Here is a 19,526-nt window from a genome sequence, read left to right on the forward strand (position 1 = left end):
AGAACCCTGTGGGAATGGACTGGAATTAGAGGTACTGGTGTGGGCTCATGATTTCCAAAATACATATACATATGTGTATATGCACATAGATGTATACTGAGGATGCAAAGACACCTGCAGCACTGAATACATCAAGTCCTCAGATGGTGTCTAGTACTATTTTCCACTAAAAACAACTAAGGTTCTTAGAGAAAGAAGATTCTAGGGCTCACACAGATAAGCCTGGAACATCTTGTTATGCCAGGAAGTACGAAATACTCAAAAAAGAAATGAAGGGGCATGTCACAAGAACATAGGAGCCAGCGTGATGGGAGTCCCACTGGCCAAATCTGAGACAATCCAAGTACCCAAATAATTAAGTACAGTAATGAAGAAAACAGAAAAACATGTGTCTATACCAACAATAAGAAGATAGACAAATATTAAATGAAGGCTGCACACAGTAAAACGGAAAGGGCTGACCGGTCAATGTAAGGAGGTGCTGGAGTTGGAAAAAAATCATCATTTTGCAACCATTACAGTAAAAACTGGTTCAGGCAAGAATGATCAATAGATGCTAAATCTAGAAGGAAATTTTGATGAGAAGCAGGTATCTTAAAATTCTCTTAGGATCGTCAACCAATAGATTGCTTATTAGTTTCAAGGGAAAAAAATACTTATTATGCAGTAGGGAAATCAAACATTTTACAGGTGATCAAAATTCACATCACCAGTGAGGGGCAGGTGGGCATTATTTATATGTCTCCAGATGTGATGCCCTGAGAAGGACACAATGTCAATTACATGGCATTTTGGCCTGGAAGGCACAGCCTGAATCTAAACATGAAGAAATACTAGAGAAACAAAAATGAGGAACATTTTTTTAAGTACTATACTCTTCAAAAATGTCAATGTCATAATAGACAAAGAAAAGATGTGGAAACGTTACAGATTAAAGGAAACTAAAGACACATGCCAAGTAAATACAATGACTGATTCTAGACTGGAGGGGGAAAAAGGCCAAAAAATAATTATCTGATTAATTGACAAAATACAAACTAAAGCGTTTAGGAGTAAAGGATCATAATGTATGCAAGTTATTCTTAAAGAATTCAAGGAAAAAAAGTCTTATACACACACACACACACACACACACACACAGAGTACATGAGAGAGAATGAGAGCGTGAATGTACTAACAATAAAGCAAACAGATCAAATGCTACCAATAGGTGAATCTGGCTCAGGAGTGTATGGGTATTTTATGTACTATTCTTATATTTTGTAAACTTTCTATAAGCTTAAAATCATTCCAGATAAGAGATGTTTTTTAAAGTTCACATTTACATTTTTTAAAAATCAAGAATTGCAAATTACATCCCAGAGACTTAAGTTACAGGGTTCTAAATAGTTACACATATCACAGATGGTTTATTAGCATAGTCTTAAGAAGCTTTTCCTTGATCTGTACTACGCCCAAACTATAGACAATTATCAGAGCAGTTTCACTCCTTTCAAGCTTTGGCAAAAAGAGACAGAAAGTAAAACAGACAGGCAAAGAGACAGAGAGACGCAGAGAGCGAGAGAGAAGGAAAGGAAAAAGGAAACTATAACTTCAAACAAATCTAACAAGAAAACCAGGCCTTCAAAGAGTTCTAAAATAGAAATAATTCTACATGTTAAGAAAAATGATTCTTTACAAGCTAGTTGGGAAATAAGCTTTCAATTGACAGAATTAGCTCTACTGAATGCTTAATGGACTCTGACCGGAATAAACATGTCCAATTCTAACACAGCTGTTAAATTTAATAAATTCTTATGCTACACTAGAGAAGAAAATAATTTCAAAGTAAATCTTTCAGGATTTGTGTATGTTGTATGTGGAGACAGGAAATATGCATATGCAATAATTATAATACAAGAATTTCACTGAAACCAGAAAAAATAGCTAATGTAGACAAACTGCAAGGCAATGGTACAATGTAATATTATTAATGCTTAAAAAATTCCTTACAGAAAAACTTCCAAATGTGAAGACCTGTCCATCCATTAAAAGTACTGCCGTGTGGTTGCTGCCTGCAGTAACTTGTGTGCTAGGGCCTGGCAATGCTTGAACAAGAGTGGGACATCCCCTAGGTTAAAAAAAAAAAAAAATTAAGTCAATTTCTTACAAGACCCAACTGAAATAAAAAACAATAAACAATGCAATAAAAGAAAACAGAAGAGATAAAATGTACTAATAAGAATATTCAGCAAACATTTATTTACGTTCTAGATGCCTGTCTCCATCCTATGTGGTAGGTATACAAAGATGAAAAAGACATAATCACTGACTTCAAGGAAATTATTAAAAAGATTTCCTTGAATTTATTACCCTAATTATGGACACATAATTTTTATTTTTTTCTGAAAGGCTGGTGCTACCATTGTTTTAAAAGAAAAATTTGTTTTTACCTTTTATAGTAAATGGCATGTTAGAAATCTCTATAAATATTTGTTGGATGAAATAAAAATTATGCACTGATAATTGAATTGAAATTATGCATTGAACAGGGATTCAGTCTAAGAACAATAGGAAACAATTAATTTTATGTCTTCTTTTCTACTGCTTTTCATTTAACTGTAATTTTAGATTTTAACATATGCAGTAGTGAATGAATTAGAATGTAGCACCGTGAGAGGCAATGCAGCAGTGGCTACAAGCTCAGGCTCCAGAGCTCGACCACCCAGCTCCACCACGTATTAGCAACATGACCATGGCTTTGAGCAAGTTACTCATCCTTTTCATACTTCAGTTTTCTATTACATGGAGATAATCCCAAACAGTATTTACTCTATAGGGTTTCTGTGAACAATAAAGAAGCTCATATATGGCAAGTGTTTGGATCAGTGTCTGGTACCCAGTTAACAATTAATAAATGGTAACTATTATGATAAATGGCATCCTTATATCCATCACATCTGTCCTTGCAACCATCCTTATATCACTTCATTTACCATTTATTAACCACCTTTAGTAATCATTATCTATGAGAATAATCATCACTGTAGAAATAGTCCACACATAATAGGAGACCTCTGTTTTTGAGACAATATAATTACAATACTTCAAATTTTTAAAAATTATGTATAATGTATCTTTAATGATTATTCAGGTTGCAATGAAAAATGACTTGGGAAGAGGCAAGACTAGCACCTAGAAAACTAGTTAAGAAAATATTACAACAATCTGGTGAGTTACGATTAAGGCCTGAACTAGGAACAGTGTGGATTGAAAGGCACGAAAGGACTTGACAGCTCTGTAAGGAACAGGACTGACCAGACTTTGGCAATGACTCATGTGGGGCAGGGAAGGTTTTTTGCTTAAGCAACACAGTAGATGGGGATATAACGTTCACTTAAGCTATGAGAATGATGAGATCCAGGAAGACAAAGAGAGAAAAGAAGAGATTCTAATTTTCATGTAATTCTCTTCTAATGTTTTAGGTATGATAAGAGGAAGAAGAGCTCATAAAAATCCAGGACACAAAGAAGAATGAACTCTGGGAAAATGTGGTGTGAAGAGAGTCATTTCGAGAAGGGGGAAATAATGTGCATGCTGAATCCTCTAGAGACAGGAACAAATGACCTCTGGAGAGAAGTCTCTTCAGTGGATGTACACAGAATACTATGTAGCAGATGAAGAATTAACAGTGGGGTCAGAGACTATGCAAAATCTCTTAAAAAAAAATCTCAGCACAAAAGGGAAAAAGAAAGGAAAACCAACAGTTAGAGGGAAGATGAGCTGAAGGAGAAGCTGTGTCCTTTCCAAGATGACAGAGATTTATAGAAGTTTAAAAGAGTACGGAAAGATAAACAGATATGGTTCAAAGAGGAGACAAGAAACAGAACTAGATTCCTAAGGAAAAGTCAGAAAGGTTTCACAGCACAGACAGGAACAGGCCCCTCTTTCAATGTAACATAAAGAAGGATCAAAGCAGCAGGAGGAACGCAGGCAGGTTTGCAGAGCTGGTGGGCTGAAGAACTTCCCATCTAATGTTTTTATTTTTGTTGTAATGTGAGTAGAGGTGAAGTGCTGAGAGGAAGACAGACATGGGTGAGCAGAGAATTTGAAGATTATGGAAAGGACATGATGGTGGATGGAAGAAATAAATACCTAGGCCAGGAGTTTTTAACCCAGATCCAAATGACTTCTAGGAAGTCTATGAGTGAGGGTCAGGAGATCCGTGAACTTCCTAAGTTTGTAAGTCAACTTTTATGTGTATATTCTTATGTCTGTTTTTCTGGAGACAGCCAGTATCTTTCATAAAATTCCCCAAAGGTCTTAAACCAAAGAGTTCAAAACTACAAAAACAGAAGGATTATTGCCTACTGTAGAAGGACTGTTCGAATCTGGACATCATAACAATCTGTACAAGTGTGATTAATTTTTTCAAGACGCCTTAGTTAGACAAGGAAACATAGGTAGATTGATGCATGCTTGAAGTTTTGCTCTACCTTAGAATCAAGACCAAGGGGGTGAGAAAACTGAGAAAACTGGTGAGAAAATAGGTGAAGAGAATAAATGGCAATCTCTAACTTGGGTAGGAAATAAAGTGAAATGAGTGAAAGAGACGAAGAAAGTATAGGGCTGTAGGGAATGAAGTACTGATAAAGTCAAAGACCAAGTCAAGTCAAGTAAAGCTAAGAAACAGAAAAGGAAATTGTCATCAGACTATGGGTTGTTTAAATTTAAGAATTCAGAGTTGGAGCTATGCTAGATCCGAGATGGGTCCTGAGAATGACCACCAGGAATGTGGAAATAAATTCACTAGATCTAAGGGTGTCAAGGTAACTACACCATATGGGACCATTCACGAGAGTGACAAGACTCAGACTGGGAAAACGCTGTGAGCCAGATAATAAATTTTCAATGTATGACAGGCAGTGACTAAAAGGGAGGTAATAAAAGAGGAAGAGAGCAGAATGGCTCTTGCCTCAAAAGAGCAGTGGGTTTTACTAGAGAATACAGTAACACGGCTAGGAAGAGCAGTGAAAGTTAAGTGGTTCTCAACTCTAAAGTACAAGGAGTTTGGCAAATAAACAACTACCACGTCAAAGGGCTACATGGTGAACTAACGCCCTCACAGAAATGTTCATTTGATTCAAACGAGGAATTAAAGGGAAAGTTCCTACAACTGTTTACTTGCCTGCAGTCCACAAAGCATTTTCACATAAAATGCATCATTAGTTAATGACATGACTCTATAGGTACATACGAAATGCTTAAAAAGGATTTTTCCCAGAGTTGGTGGCAGTTCTTCTAATGAACTCTTTTCACGATACTAGGGCCCACTTATTAAATTATTTGGTAAAGGAAGAACAGAAAAGGAAAATTATGTGTATATGTGTATGCATGCCAGGCATTTTACAGACACTATATTAATTCTTTAACAATCTCATATTTAAACTAAGGCTTAGGAAATTATAGTCACATGTTGGTAAGAGATGAAGCAAAGATTTGAACCTTGTCTAAATGGTTCCAGACACCATGACTGTGTAGAATATTAATGCAGAAGGAAGATAGCAAGAAAAAGGTGAAAACACAGAAACAAAAATTAATAAAATTCCACTGGGAAAGGGGGGATAAGAGCATCCAAACTATATAGTCCTTTCCCAATATCCAGATATAAGTTTACTGAAAATAGTTAAAGAATTTGGAATTCAGAGATTCAAGAAGAAAATAAACAAAAAAGAGGGTTAGTAGACTCATGTCATGAATGAATGTAAACAAGCCCTCAGAAGCTTTTTGACATTCACTTTAAAAAGCAGCAACAGCTAACACTTACTGAGCATTCACTATGGCTTAGGTCATGTGCTAAGTAAACAACTTACATCATCTCAATGAATTCTCACAAAAACCATCTGAGAGAAAGACACTTACTTCTGTTTAAGAGGAAGAAACTGAGACACTGGAAAGTTAAGTAACTTGGTCAAGGTCATACAGACACCAAGTGATATAATCAGGGCAAACCAGAGACTGAACTGAGTCATTCTACAAGTCAACACACTAAATAAAGAGACTATCAATAACATTTTTCTACCTTTATCACATGTACAATATTTACCTTCCAACAATCACACATTATTAATGTGTACTATACAATAAATTCTGGTTAAAAGCACTTGATTACTAGAAACTTTAAAAATGTACCCTCCAACTTTATCTCAGCTAAATATCTGTAAATGTTTTGCTTTGTGGTAGTTAATTAATATGCATGCTATTGAGGCTTTGTTCCTCCTGGGATTTTTCCTCCATGTACACATGGTCAGTTCCTTTTGGAATTCCTAACAGTTCTTGACTCCTGCCTTCCAAGTCCCACACAGATCCAGACAACAGGGTGACTAGAGTGTTCATGACACAAACGGTCTTGACTGGTTTTTGTTTAATCCCCCAGGCATAGTGTGCAGGCATTATTTCACTGTGTCACCCAACTTAGCACTCCTCACACCACATGGAATCAGCCTTCCAGTTACAGTTCCATCAATGGAACCAGGAGAAAAAATTCACATGTTGGAAAAGAACAACTTCCGGCAGTTAAAACAAATCCTACCAGAGTTTCCTCTCCTTATGAAAATCTAACTAATTTATTTTCTACATTAAAAGCTGCCTCAGTCTGTGAAAATAACATATTCAAGCTATAAAAATACTTGGCATATTGCTATGATACCATCACCTGAGCAAGTCACTGCAAGTCAAGGAATGGTGCTCCCTGCTTGATAATCAGGACAGGAGGCAGTGTTTTAAGTAACCTCTTCATTTTAGAAGTTGACATGAGATCCTTCCCTTTCAACAGCCTCAATGTGGCATGGCAGGATCTTGTGCTTAAGCCATTTGTTCTTCACACTGCAGTCACCTTGGGGCTGTGGTTTGATTATCGCTAAAGATATTCACTACTTCCCTCCCACTCAGTCAAGACCAGGAAATACAGCTATTTGCCAGTCCTTTTCTGGGGAATGCTATCCAAGTGCAGCATCTGATTTGTGAAGATGTGTCCGCCTTGCTGCACACATGACTGATGCTCCGTCATGTCTAACTGTAACACATCTTTCCCAGTTTGTGTCATGACTTGCAAGAAAACTGTCAGCTAAATAACAACAGCAATGATGATGATGATAATCAACCCTCTTTCTCTCTTTCTGTGTCATGAGTCTTCAGTAAAAAACAGAATAAAAAGTTCCCAAATTCTTCTCCATACAAATCACAAGTCCTGTCTCAGTCTCTGCATACGAGTGAGGTCATTCGAATGTGAAGTAAAGTATCCGCTGCCTTCTGATGCCTGTGATGGTAATTCCTCAACCTGGCAAACCCACTGATATTCAGTCATATCCAACATCCTATAATATCCAAGTGTCAATAAAGTAATTCCATCAAAGACCTTCTGCTCTCTTTCCAAGTACAACATTTATCATTAGGACTGTGACAGTTTTATATACCTCTTGACAAGTGTCAAATATATGCTGCACTTGTGTTTTTAGTGAGAAGTTCAACTCAATGATACCTCAATCATCCAATAACTAAGGACATTCCTTTCATCCCCATTTTGTGTGCACTGCAAATGGTCTGACCCCGCCTTCTAGGGATGGACAGTGGTTCTTAATCCTGGATGCACACGAAACTGTGGAGAACTTTTAGAAAAAAGCTTTGATGCTGGCATTACATCCAGTACTGCCCTTACCACCTTCACCTCCCACCTCTGACACCAGTCTCCCAACAAACGTATCTTAGAAATTCTAGATTCTTAGAATCCAGGCATGGTATTTTTGAAGTTCTCTAAGTATTTCCACCATACAACCAGGATTAAGAATCACTGGTCTTTACTATGTAAATGGCATAATTCCATCCCTGTCACAGTGATGGAGTGATTTCAGAATACAGTGAAAATTTTGAACTTTATTTAATGACTGAAGGGGTTCACTGCTATGTGAATGAGAAACATAAAGGTCCAGTTGATTTTGGCAGGTATTCTGTGACCACAAGGAAGAATAAGGTAGAGCAAAGAGTCAAAACGAATAGAGGTTCTGTGGTAAACTGAATTGGTCAGTCAAGCCTAGCCTGAAGCTGCCCTAAAATCTCCAGACTTTATTAAATAAACTCCGTTTCAATGGTGGGGCGGCCACACATGTGGATCACTCAGATCTTCAAGATGACCTTCATGAATGACTGAGAGCCTAGAAACTGTTCCTTTACACCCACAAGGCCAATCTTACCCTGGGACACTACCAGCCTGTGACTGAGTACAGAAAAGGTTATGAACAGTGGCACATCCTGCCCAATTTGGGACTCAGCCAAAGGCAACCGTGGCTTGAGGACACCCCAGTGGCCTGACTAAAACATTCTCAGAACTGCACTGTAACCTAACTCTTCCCACCCCATCGTTCTTTCCTTTCACAGGGGTCAGAGCTACACCGGGTCTGAAGGTTCTCCCTGCCTATTCCTGCTCTGTTTTCCTTCATCTTTCACAGGAGTTTCCTCCCAATAAACCCCCTGCACATCTAATTCTGTCTTAGCATCTTCTTCTTGGAAGATCTGAACTAACAAAGATGGATATTCTATACTTTTGACCAAAAGCACTCTTACTGTATTAAGCAGATACAGATTCAGCTGCTGTAATGAAAGCAAAGTAACAAGGAGTTGAACAGGATAGAAGTTTATGTCTCTCCCAGGTAAGAACCCAATTATAAGGAGCTGATATGGCAGTTCCATGTTATTGAGGACGCATGCTATTTCTACCTTGTCATTCTCATACATATGTTTCCAACTTATGATTGCTGTGATAACTTCTCCAGCTTCTGCTATCATGTATGGATTCCAGGCAGCAAGCTGGGAGGGGACAGGGAGAAATGGAAGGGTACCCCTCTTTCCCTTTAACAGCATGATTCCAAAGCTACATACGTCACTTAGTTCATAGCCATATCCTGCTACAATGGAGGTGGGAAAACAGTCTTCAGCTACATGGTCATGTCATCAACTAAAATTCTACTACCAAATAAGTAGGGAAGAATGGATATTAAAAAATGTCTAGTAATCTCTATCAATGTTAGTTCTTCACTATTCCAGGTAAGTCAAAACAGTTTCTATGAGTGACCATTAGATTTGGTTTGTAAATTATTCCAAAGCTTCAAGAGCTTCATGTTAATATTAGACTAAAATTTCAAAACAGATAACATCAAGGAATGTGTATAGATTCACTGCTGACTTATTAAAATGCAATTTGGGGAAATTCACTGTGTTTTCTATTGCCATGAACAGCTTTTAAAAAGATATTAATTCTTAAGAATACAGTAAGGTTTTATAATGATAATCACCTTTACATTTTAAATGTATAAAATGTAAATCAACTTTTCTCCTGAAACTACAAAATCATCTATCCTTACAAAAGCACTCAACCAAAAAATTAAGAACCACCAATAATTTATGGGCCATATTTTGCAAAAGAGTGGTATAAATACTATTTCAATGTACAGAAATATACATTTAGAAGGAAAAAGGGAAAAAGGGAAAGAAAAGAAGAAAAAAAAGAAACAACTCAACATCTTCACATAAAAAGTTAAAGTACCTGGAATTGACATCCCCATGTCCGAGCTGCCCATGCTGCCCATATCCAAATGTATAGACATCTCCATTTTCCATTAAAACCACTGAAACCAAGATCCAGAGCTTTACTTTTTCATTATATGCATTACATATTATATCACAACTATACTGAAAGCAGTGTAATTTTCACTATTTAAAATGTACAGAGCCATTAAAAATAGGCAATTGAAGCACAAACTTACATTTAATGAGAAATAAATACAATTTTAGTTCTCAAAAAGCTAAAAATATTTTTGTGGGTTATAAAATACATAATGTTTTCTTAATATATACTTTCAAATTCTTATAAATGCCATTCAATAACATTAGTATTCAATAAAATATTGGTTTGGGTCAACTGTAAAATTGTTTTATAATGAGTAACTACATACAAAATATTGTTCTCTCCTATCTAGGATAATTATATAGGTTCATAGATTTGAGTTCTGAACAATTATGTACAACATCAATGCTATGTTTGTTAGAACTTTAATATCTGTTAATGATTCATCTATACAAGGAAATATACTGAATATCAAAAAAGAATTAACATTTTATTTTTATAAAGGTTGAATAATACAACCTAAGCTATATCCCAAATGTCAACAATTTAGTAGGAATTTAAACATTTTCTACATTTTAAGAAAATAAATTTGTTGATGCACATTTCTCATTGAAGAGTAACAAAATATGTGACCGGGTTCTAAAAAAATCACAGAATTAGACTTAAAGGAATTTCAGAAATTATTTTATCTTCAGGAATTTCATAAATTGAATTATAAAGTAAGTCCATCAGAAGACAGATTAGATGTCAGATCTCTAGACAGTCATGCCATAGTTTAAAAGAGATTCTTTAATAAATATGACACTTCCATAGATTTGAGAGACACTGCCACACTATAGCTTTTAACATACTGTTAACAGATCACATGTGTCAAAACTAAACAAACAGGTTAATTAGCACAATTGTAAAAATGCAGTTATACCCTAAAGTTCCAGCTGCTACCTGAATGGTGAAATCCACAGCTGACTTGTACTGCCCGGAGCTCACAGTCAAATCGCACAGAGCCTGGAGGATATGTTGTGATTTTGCTTGCATCCTTTTCTCCTCGTTCTCCACTTCCATCTGTAAGTGTTATATTTGTAATTAAGCCATTGTTCATCTTCAATATAAAATTTTAAATCAGTTTACTATGGAAAAACAAGAGAAAATGTTAAAAGGAACAAGCAAGAAGAATCTGCAGCTGTTAGAAGTGATAGATCAAGAATCTACCTGCAAAGAAGCAATTTTGAAAAGATACACTATATACTGCTGTTTGCAAGTATCACTAACTCAATAAAAACACAGATAAGACTTGGTTATGGATAAACCTATTAGGCTAATCAGTTATGTAATGTAAATGGGTCATTAAGTTACAGAAATAACACAATTCTAAATGTAATAGTTTATATGGGAAAATTTAGTCTGCATAAAAAATAACTGCATGCAAAGTCATTTAACAATTATTTTAAACTTAGTGATGCTGTTAGTGCTAGCCATTTAAAAAAAGATTTCTAGTTTACTCACAAATGACTTAGATTTCCCAAACACATCTTAGTAAGGCTATGCTGTCCACCAGTACTACCAAACTCAATTGAACTTCAAAAAAATGTACGAAGACCAAACAGTTTTATCCAGCAGTTCAATGGTTTCCTTTGATTTATTTTTTTGTCCCACCTCGCCCATCAGCCATTTGGCTTTGTGGTCTTCTTCTGGCCCCCAACTACAACTCTCAACCAAGTCCTCTACTTTTATTCCTTCTTTCCTCCTCTCTTCTTTTTATAATTTCCTTTCATAAGCTGGCTTTAAGGCCTTCTTTCCACCCCTAGGTTCTACATTTGACACTGAATATTCTGGCATTCTAACGATAACATTTAAAAACACATTCCAGAATATAACAACTTTAGTTTGGAATATGTAAATAAGAGAGGCAACTTGTTCTTCTTGGTCTAAAACTATACATCAATGAAATTATGACCTCTATATCATCAAGATTCAAATTCCTTACACACAGACTAAATGTAAATCTTAAAGGAATTTCAGGTCAGCTAGTCTAAACTACTCACTTGTGGTACAGCAAATACAAACAAGTGTGTATAATATGCAGATATGTAACTACAGACACACATTTTTAAATAATTCTGTTTTTTTCATTACCCATTTTACAATGTGAAACAGAACATCAAATAATTCATGTTCACACTATCCTTTTTTTTTTTCAATCTAAAATTTCTAACCTTTGATAATATCCCAGTAAGATAAAATTGGCCTAAATTATGACTTAAATTTCTATAACTAAATGACTGCAGCACTTCAAAAACTTTAAACATTTAAAACTCTTTACAACACTAGGGCAGTAAAACCTTACTAATTTGAAATAGGTTGACCTATATGACTTACTGAAAAGGTCTTAATTACAGAACATTTAAGCAAAAATTCAGTTTATTACCTTCTTGCAGTACAGATTATAGATTAAACTAAATGCTACAATAAATAAAATGTGACTACCTAATTACAATTCAAGATAGACCTGTATTACATTAAAATGTACCATAAACATAAAAGTCCTTTAACATACAAGAATTAATTGCTGGACCCAGAGGTTGAAGGCACGTTGAAGGAATCCTTCATTTCTTGAGCCCTTGGTTTGAAAAGCTAGTGATTTTAGACAGGTTCCCCCTTATAAGTATGACCCTGAAAATTCAGAGGAAGAAGTTATTTTGAATTTTTTATTAAAAAAAAATCACAAATACTGTATCTGAAGTATCAAAAATTCTGAATTAGTGAGAGGCTTTACCATAATAGGATAAAGAATAGGATTCCTCTTCTGCTAAATTATCTAATGTGGGTTTGCCAAATAAAATCTGCAAGAATGGATGGATTAAAAAAATGCCAACATTTAATGTCACTCCATCCAAAATACAATATATTTTTAGTTCAAAAACGCCTCAGCTTAGAAAGACAGTGGAAAGGTTAAATACAAACGAGGGCTTATCCATAAAGGAGTAAGTATCTTCCAAATACTATTTAAATAAGACGACAGATATATAGAAATTTTATAGCTTTAACTCAATAGGTAAAAATATATAATTATTAAAACCAAATCTGTTTTAACATAGAAAACAAATTGTGTTCATATGTCTGTGCCAGGCCTAACTAAATTCAATGTTACAAGTGTAATTCCACTTTACATAAGTGTACTGATGCCTAGTTAGAAGCTTTACCTTTGAATTTGGCATTTTGCCCTCTCCCTTGAGTCAGAGATTAAATATAGATACAAATCCCACAATTGAGACATAGCATCAGGGAAGGAGGGGAAAAAAAACCTAGTAATTTACTGATTAAAATCATAGTGATTAAAAGAAGAGTAGCTATTATTTAGAGATAAAAATAATAGCAACATTTTGTTCAAGTTCATTTAAACAAATCTGTATCTATATGAAATAATGTAATTATCACAGATGGTAAAAATATTATAAGAAAAAAACAGGGATGAGTTTCTTGATCATTAGCAGCAGCAGTGACAGAATTTTAAAAATATATGGCTGTATCTGGAATTTGATGTCAATTAAAAAAATCAAGTACAATTTATAAAAGTTTATCAAAGAAAAAAGGTACCTAAATAAGCAGCCAAAAATTTAGTGTAAATTCAAGAATCAGGAAGTAAAATGCAGCAAGATTAATTCTGCTCAAGCTAATTATTCAGTAAAGTGTTAATGAGCAGCAATCAAATTAATCTCAGATTTGTAGGAAAATTAGATCTGAATATTCTTATAATTGGCCATTTTGGGTATAAGTATATCTTTATTTTCCCTAATATAAGTATGTTCATACATATATCATGTGATATTGAAACTGATAGCTGTAAAGTTTTGATAGATATGTATCTAAAATGTTCTATGTATAAACACTATGCATTTTTGTGTACACACATAGATAAAAGAGGATTCAGTATCTAAAAGACTCTAACTTTGAAGTTTAATTTTTATTTAAATCTACACTTTTTGGGTAATCTTATTGGCATGCATATCACTGAATGTAAGAGAACACAGTGAGTACTTTGAGCAAAATCACTAAAACAGCAAAGCAATAGCAATTACAATATGCTAAGCATGTGCTCTGTGCTAAACACTGAGAATTTAAACAGCACAGTGGATAAGTGCTTTTGGGCACTGGAGCCTAAGAGACTTGGATTGGAATCCTGGCTCTACTATTTGCTAGTTTTATGATAACTGGACACTTGACCTTCTTAAGTTTTAGCTTTCCCAACTATAAGATGGCAACAATGGTACATTACCTCAAAAAGGTCTTAGGCAGATTAAGTGAAAAATAATGTATGAAAAGTGCTCAATCAATATTCACTATTGTTGCTTTCTTTAATCAATATAATAATCCGATGATATAGGAATTGTTATTCCATTTTGCAGTTGGGAAAACCAAGGCTTAGAGGAGTTAAGTAACCAGCCCAAAGTAGTAAATGGCAAAGCAGTTTTAGAATTTGATCAAAAGTAAGGCTCATGCATTTTACCACCACATGGTCGACATCTTAAATCTTTTGTAAAAATAATCACATATTTAACAAATTTCAATTTAATCTTCGTATCAACATAATCAGTTAGGAATTATCATTCCTATTTTTCAAATAAGGAAACTGAAACCAAAGAGATTAAGAAATTTAAGAATGGCCACACAGTTCTACTAAATGACAAATGGGATTAAAACTAAGACCTAATTCCAAAAGGCTATACTTCCATTACATCACACCATTTCTCTATAGAAAATAGGTGTAAATCACACACAGATGTTTTTAAGTGCACCTTCAGATTTTCACATCAGCCACTTCAAGACTATTCTCCAGAACAATTCAAATGTCCCTAACTAGGAGTAGTGAACTAACATCTTTTTTTCTATGTAAGGCACTGAATAGCTGAAACAAATGTTAATCCATGTAACTGTTTGAAATATAGTCTATGGTTACATTTTTGAATACTGTATGTTATATGGATTATATGTTATATTTATTGATTCAGTCTTATATACTTTATTTCGCCTCTAATCAAAATTTGCCTGTATAGGATGGATTCCGTGACCTCCTCTGAATTCTCTCCAATCAGCCAGAAGCTCTCCAACTTTCCATCTTAGAACTCTCTCCTGTTAACAATAAATCCACAGTTCTTACCCTCCACATACCCCCATAAAAAAGTCACAGTCTAAAAATTTAAATCATTATTATCCTACAATTTGTACCATCATAATTAAATATAAGACAGAATATAGCAATTAATATAGTGAATTTCTCAGTGGAAGATAAACAGGGTAAAAGAATAGAAAAGAATGTATGTAGGAAAAAAATTTTAAAACGTATTAAAAGGCTATGACTATACGCAGCAAGAGTAAAAGCAGTGACTGGTGAGGTAATAAAATGACATGGACAGTGAATGCAAAGGGAGTAATGGAGAGCCAATCTGCAGGTGTATAGTGAGTGGTAAGTTAATACTCTCTAAATAAAATAGGAAACCATTTGATAAAATATTAATTACACTTTAAATTCATTTTGGTGGTAAAGAGATGATGTTGTTTCACTCTATAAAACCATACAATCTGATGATTTAAAAAGACAAAAAAGGCTGTATACTATAATACTACAAAGTAAATCCTTCCAAAGACGTTACTACAAATATACAGAGTCCCACTAAGTAACCCTGTGGCAGACAAGATGGAATTAAGGCTAGATATTGTTGAATAATTTCTATAGCTCATCAGTGTAATACTATAAAAAGTCTTTTAAACTTGTAAACTTGGTCTTCATTTAGCATTTCATTTAAAAATTCTGGAAAAAACAAAGATGTTTGTCTATATGATACTGATACAGACCTAAAAAAGTTATATTTTTATTGAAATATGAATATTTCAAATATTGTTTCTTAGATTTAAATAGTTATGGTTTGTTAGAGTACCCAGTAAATAAATCAATCACAAATTTTACTATGGTTAATAACACTGTATTTAAAACACTCTCAATTTTTATTTTTGCAGAATACATCTTAAGTAGTGCTCTATTTATGTTTTTACTAAAAACAGGTGGGTTTGTCTGTTCTGTTTTGCATTTTTGCTTTGAGTGGCAAACTGATAGGTGGAGAGAGGCAAATAAAAGTGAAGTTGATTATAATATACTGCACGGGAAAGCGTAAAAATAAAATTAGTCTATAACAGCCTTGCGGCAAAAAAATAAAAAAGACACAAAACATTAATTTGTCTACATGGAGTATGTAATTTTAAAATTTTCTATGTAATTTTAAAATTTCAGGCATTTAAGAAAATAGTAAATCTAAGTTGTACTAGCCAAAGAATTCCTGGTTTACATGCCAAGATTCTAGGCAGAATTTACATGTAAATTTATGAATTCTCTGCATTAAATTCTCTCCTGATCTTATTGACCCATAATCTGAGGTTTAAGGGAAAACAATCTTCCTTTAGGAATATTTTTAATTAATCCAGAACTCTGGTATCTCAAAGAATTATGTAGAAACAGACTCATAGTCACTCGAAGACTTGTTCAGACCTGTGACAAGTTTCTGAGGACTTACAGTAGGTCTACACAACTTACTCTTTACTTACATCTACCACTTTTTAAACCTCAAATATCAAATAATTCAGGTGTGTTAAGTATATAAACTCTGATGTTAAAACAATGGAGAAGCATAATAGCAGTCAACTCATTATTACTTTATACATTGACAGGAGCAATTTTGTTAATTCTAAAGCAAATAAATAGCATTAAAAAAAGAAAAAAGGATTGCAAAATGCCAGATGGCAGTTGTCTAAGAGCAGACAATAAAGAATATAAAATAGAAAGCAGTAATTATTTTTCAACCTTTCTTTAACTTTATGAAATTTGAAAAGAAATGGAAAAGAAAATGATACACTGTAAAATGTCTTGTTTTTATTAAAGTTAACCAAAAAAATAAAATAAGATTGACCGTCATTGACAAACAGTATACTTTCAGCATGTTCTTTCTCCTCAGGCTACATAATAATGATAGAAGCAAAGTAGAAGAATTAGGTTTGTGCATTTTCCCAGAGACAAAATTCAAATGAGTGGAAGAAATTGGGAAGGTATCCAACCTAGTTGATAAGGAAGACCAAATACCTTTGTGCTTGTCCCGTTTATGCTTTAGCTGTGCTGGATGGGATCTGAGTCTGGCTAGAGCCTGTTCTCGATGGTTCATAAAAATAGGACCAGCAAATACAAGGGGGCCTGAGGAGAAACATTTTGTATGTGCATAGGAAAGCTCACAAAATGAAAACACTACAATGAACAAAAATAATTCAAACTAAAAAGCATGGAAATTAAAGTTCTGGACATTGTACTTTTCTCCCAATTCCCCCACCCCCAACCGTAACCTATTCACCATTCTATACAAAAGTTTCAATATCTTAAATATAGTTTATAAAGTACAAATTCTATCACTTATACTTATAAAATGATCAGGTAGTTACTAATAGCCTCAAATAGATCATCAGAAAGTTCAAATAGAATAAATCAAATTATCTTACAAATATTTTTAACATCATATATATTCAAACTTGGTAAACTATACATTCATTAAAAATATGTCTTTCCTTCTGAAATACCAAAACCCAACTAAGTTTTAAATTAATGACTAAATTTTAGCAAGGTCTTCAAGATTCAACAGCCACATCAGTCTTGCTACAAAACCAAGATATTATTGACTTAACTATATTCTGTCATAGAGGAAAGAAAAAAATGGTCAAAAACAAAACAAAACCAAAAAATTACCATGATCTTATGTTTATACACATGCACATTTATATATATACATATATATGTATATGTATATATATCATATCACTACCGTATAAAGACAGAATTACAGAAGTTATACTTGATTTGATTTTCTAAAAAGGATAAACCTAACTTTATGTGTGATTTCCATAGCCACATACACAAAATCAGAAACAAGGATAAGCTGAACTTCATACTGATGACAGAGGAATCTAAAGCCAGTAACATTTTTGAAACACTAACCATTCCTCATTAAATAATTCCTTTCTGAAACTCCAATATGTACACATACATATATACACAAATACATACTGACATAGATTACAGTTATTTCTACTTATATAGGACTCAAGGAAAAAAATCTATAGCCAAATTAATTTCAGTAAAATTTAAATGATAATGGGGAAAAGCATTTTTTTAAACTTGAAAAGAAAACTCTAATTATACCTTAAAATTTTAGCTCATTTCCTATAGAACAGAAATACAGCTTCCTTGAGTTTTAGCAACATCAAAAATTCCTGCAAATTTCAAAACACTAAATTTGACAGTTAAGAATTTACCAGTATTTAAAAAGGAAATTGACAGGATATATGTACTGATTTTTTTTATTAAGTTTCTTCATGGTTCTCTATAGATCTTTGGCTATGATTAATTTTTCTAACAATTATTGCTCTGTAAAAATATTTGAAAAACATCAAATTAAATACCAAAGTACTCTCATTAAACATTAAAAAGTGGGTAAAAAATATTTTAATTATGCCTCCAAATATAGAAAAAAAATGCAAGCAGCATCAATTCTATGAAAAAATCAATAACACGGTCTATGATTACTAAAATAAAAATATACTACTTCAATGTTAGTAGAATTAAAAGTATTAGACAGGTTCCAACTACACAAAAGGATTGTAAATACTAAAATAAGAATAATACTATACTGTATTACCATTTTCAGATTTCTGTGGTCTGCCTGAGATATTATTTCTTCAAATAAAAATATTATACCCTTAATACTCATAGTTATTTGCTTCTCACTAAATTCAATCTTTTAATTGTCTTCTGATATATAAATCCAGAAGACACACAGGCAATCAAACCTATAAAGTGTAACATTTGAGCTAAGTTTAAATTACCATTTATAACATCAGGCTATTAGGTTCTAAAATATTCTTGTACCCCATGGACTAAAATAATTTTTTTTTACATAGTTCAAACATTCATTTATTCACCATTTTTGATTATCTGTAATGTAACAGACACTAGGTATTGTAGATACAATGACAAAGACATGGATTTCATTCAGATTCAGTCCACCAGGGAAGACAAAAAAGAAAACAAAGAATTGCAATATGCTGTGATAAATGTTATAAAGGAAGTCTGTACACATTATATCCCAAAGGATGAAAAGTAATCAAATCAACCTAAGAGAAACAAATAGGTTTCAAAGAATGAGAAAAAGTTTGCCAAGAGAGAGAAGAAAGAGCATTCCAAGTAAAAGGAATAGAAGTTTTAAAAGCATGAAGATGTTAAAAACAACACTATATGGTCATTAAAAACACACATAGCCAAAATGGATGGAATATAGGGTTATAAAGCAGAAAGTAGTGGGCAATGAGTCTGGAGGTGAATATACAAAACAGATAATTAAAATCTTTTGATACCAGTAAACTTCATTGTAGAGGTGATGAGAAGTCTATAAAATGTTTTCAATTAGTCAACAAAGACACACTGAGTACTGAACAATTTCAGGCACCATGCTAGGTCCTGGAAACATTTGGATAAACAAGACACCATCTCTGCTTCAAGAAGCTCATGGTCTAACAGCTGAGGGAGAGTTTACAGACAACCCAAGAAGAAGTTATGACAGTGCACTGTGACAAAATTAAGCACAGTGCAGTGGCAGGTAGCAAACCTTGAGGGTAGAAAAGCAGGGAGTTTGGGGATATAAGAAGAGAAAATACCATGTAAGCTGAGATCTAATAAAAAAAAAAAAAAAAAGGTAGCCAGTACTGTAAAGGTTCAGAGATACGGGGGATAATAGTTTTGGAATAGGAAAGAGTAGTAAAGAGACATGAGGCTGTAGAGATA

At 33.7% G+C, this 19,526-nt stretch overlaps 1 protein-coding gene across 7 annotated transcripts in view; it reads right to left on the reverse strand.

The window, feature by feature from the left end:
• Nucleotides 1–19,526, reverse strand: part of MYCBP2 (MYC binding protein 2) — a 225,959-nt gene that overhangs the window by 139,446 nt on the left and 66,987 nt on the right. For 4 of the 7 annotated variants that reach the window (XM_074378365.1, XM_074378367.1, XM_074378364.1 and 1 more), the window contains exons 18-21: nucleotides 16,785–16,892; nucleotides 10,601–10,720; nucleotides 9,578–9,659; nucleotides 1,993–2,110 (exon numbers count right to left, since the gene is read on the reverse strand). In XM_074378365.1, the coding sequence (XP_074234466.1) occupies nucleotides 1,993–2,110; nucleotides 9,578–9,659; nucleotides 10,601–10,720; nucleotides 16,785–16,892 (428 nt within the window). Of the gene's footprint in view, nucleotides 1–1,992; nucleotides 2,111–9,577; nucleotides 9,660–10,580; nucleotides 10,721–12,212; nucleotides 12,222–16,784; nucleotides 16,893–19,526 lie in introns of those variants that run through there. The other 3 variants (XM_074378368.1, XM_074378366.1, XM_074378369.1) reach the window with 3 other exon arrangements.

Source organism: Camelus bactrianus, chromosome 14, assembly GCF_048773025.1.
Source record: "Camelus bactrianus isolate YW-2024 breed Bactrian camel chromosome 14, ASM4877302v1, whole genome shotgun sequence".
NCBI classification, from domain to species: domain Eukaryota; kingdom Metazoa; phylum Chordata; class Mammalia; order Artiodactyla; family Camelidae; genus Camelus; species Camelus bactrianus.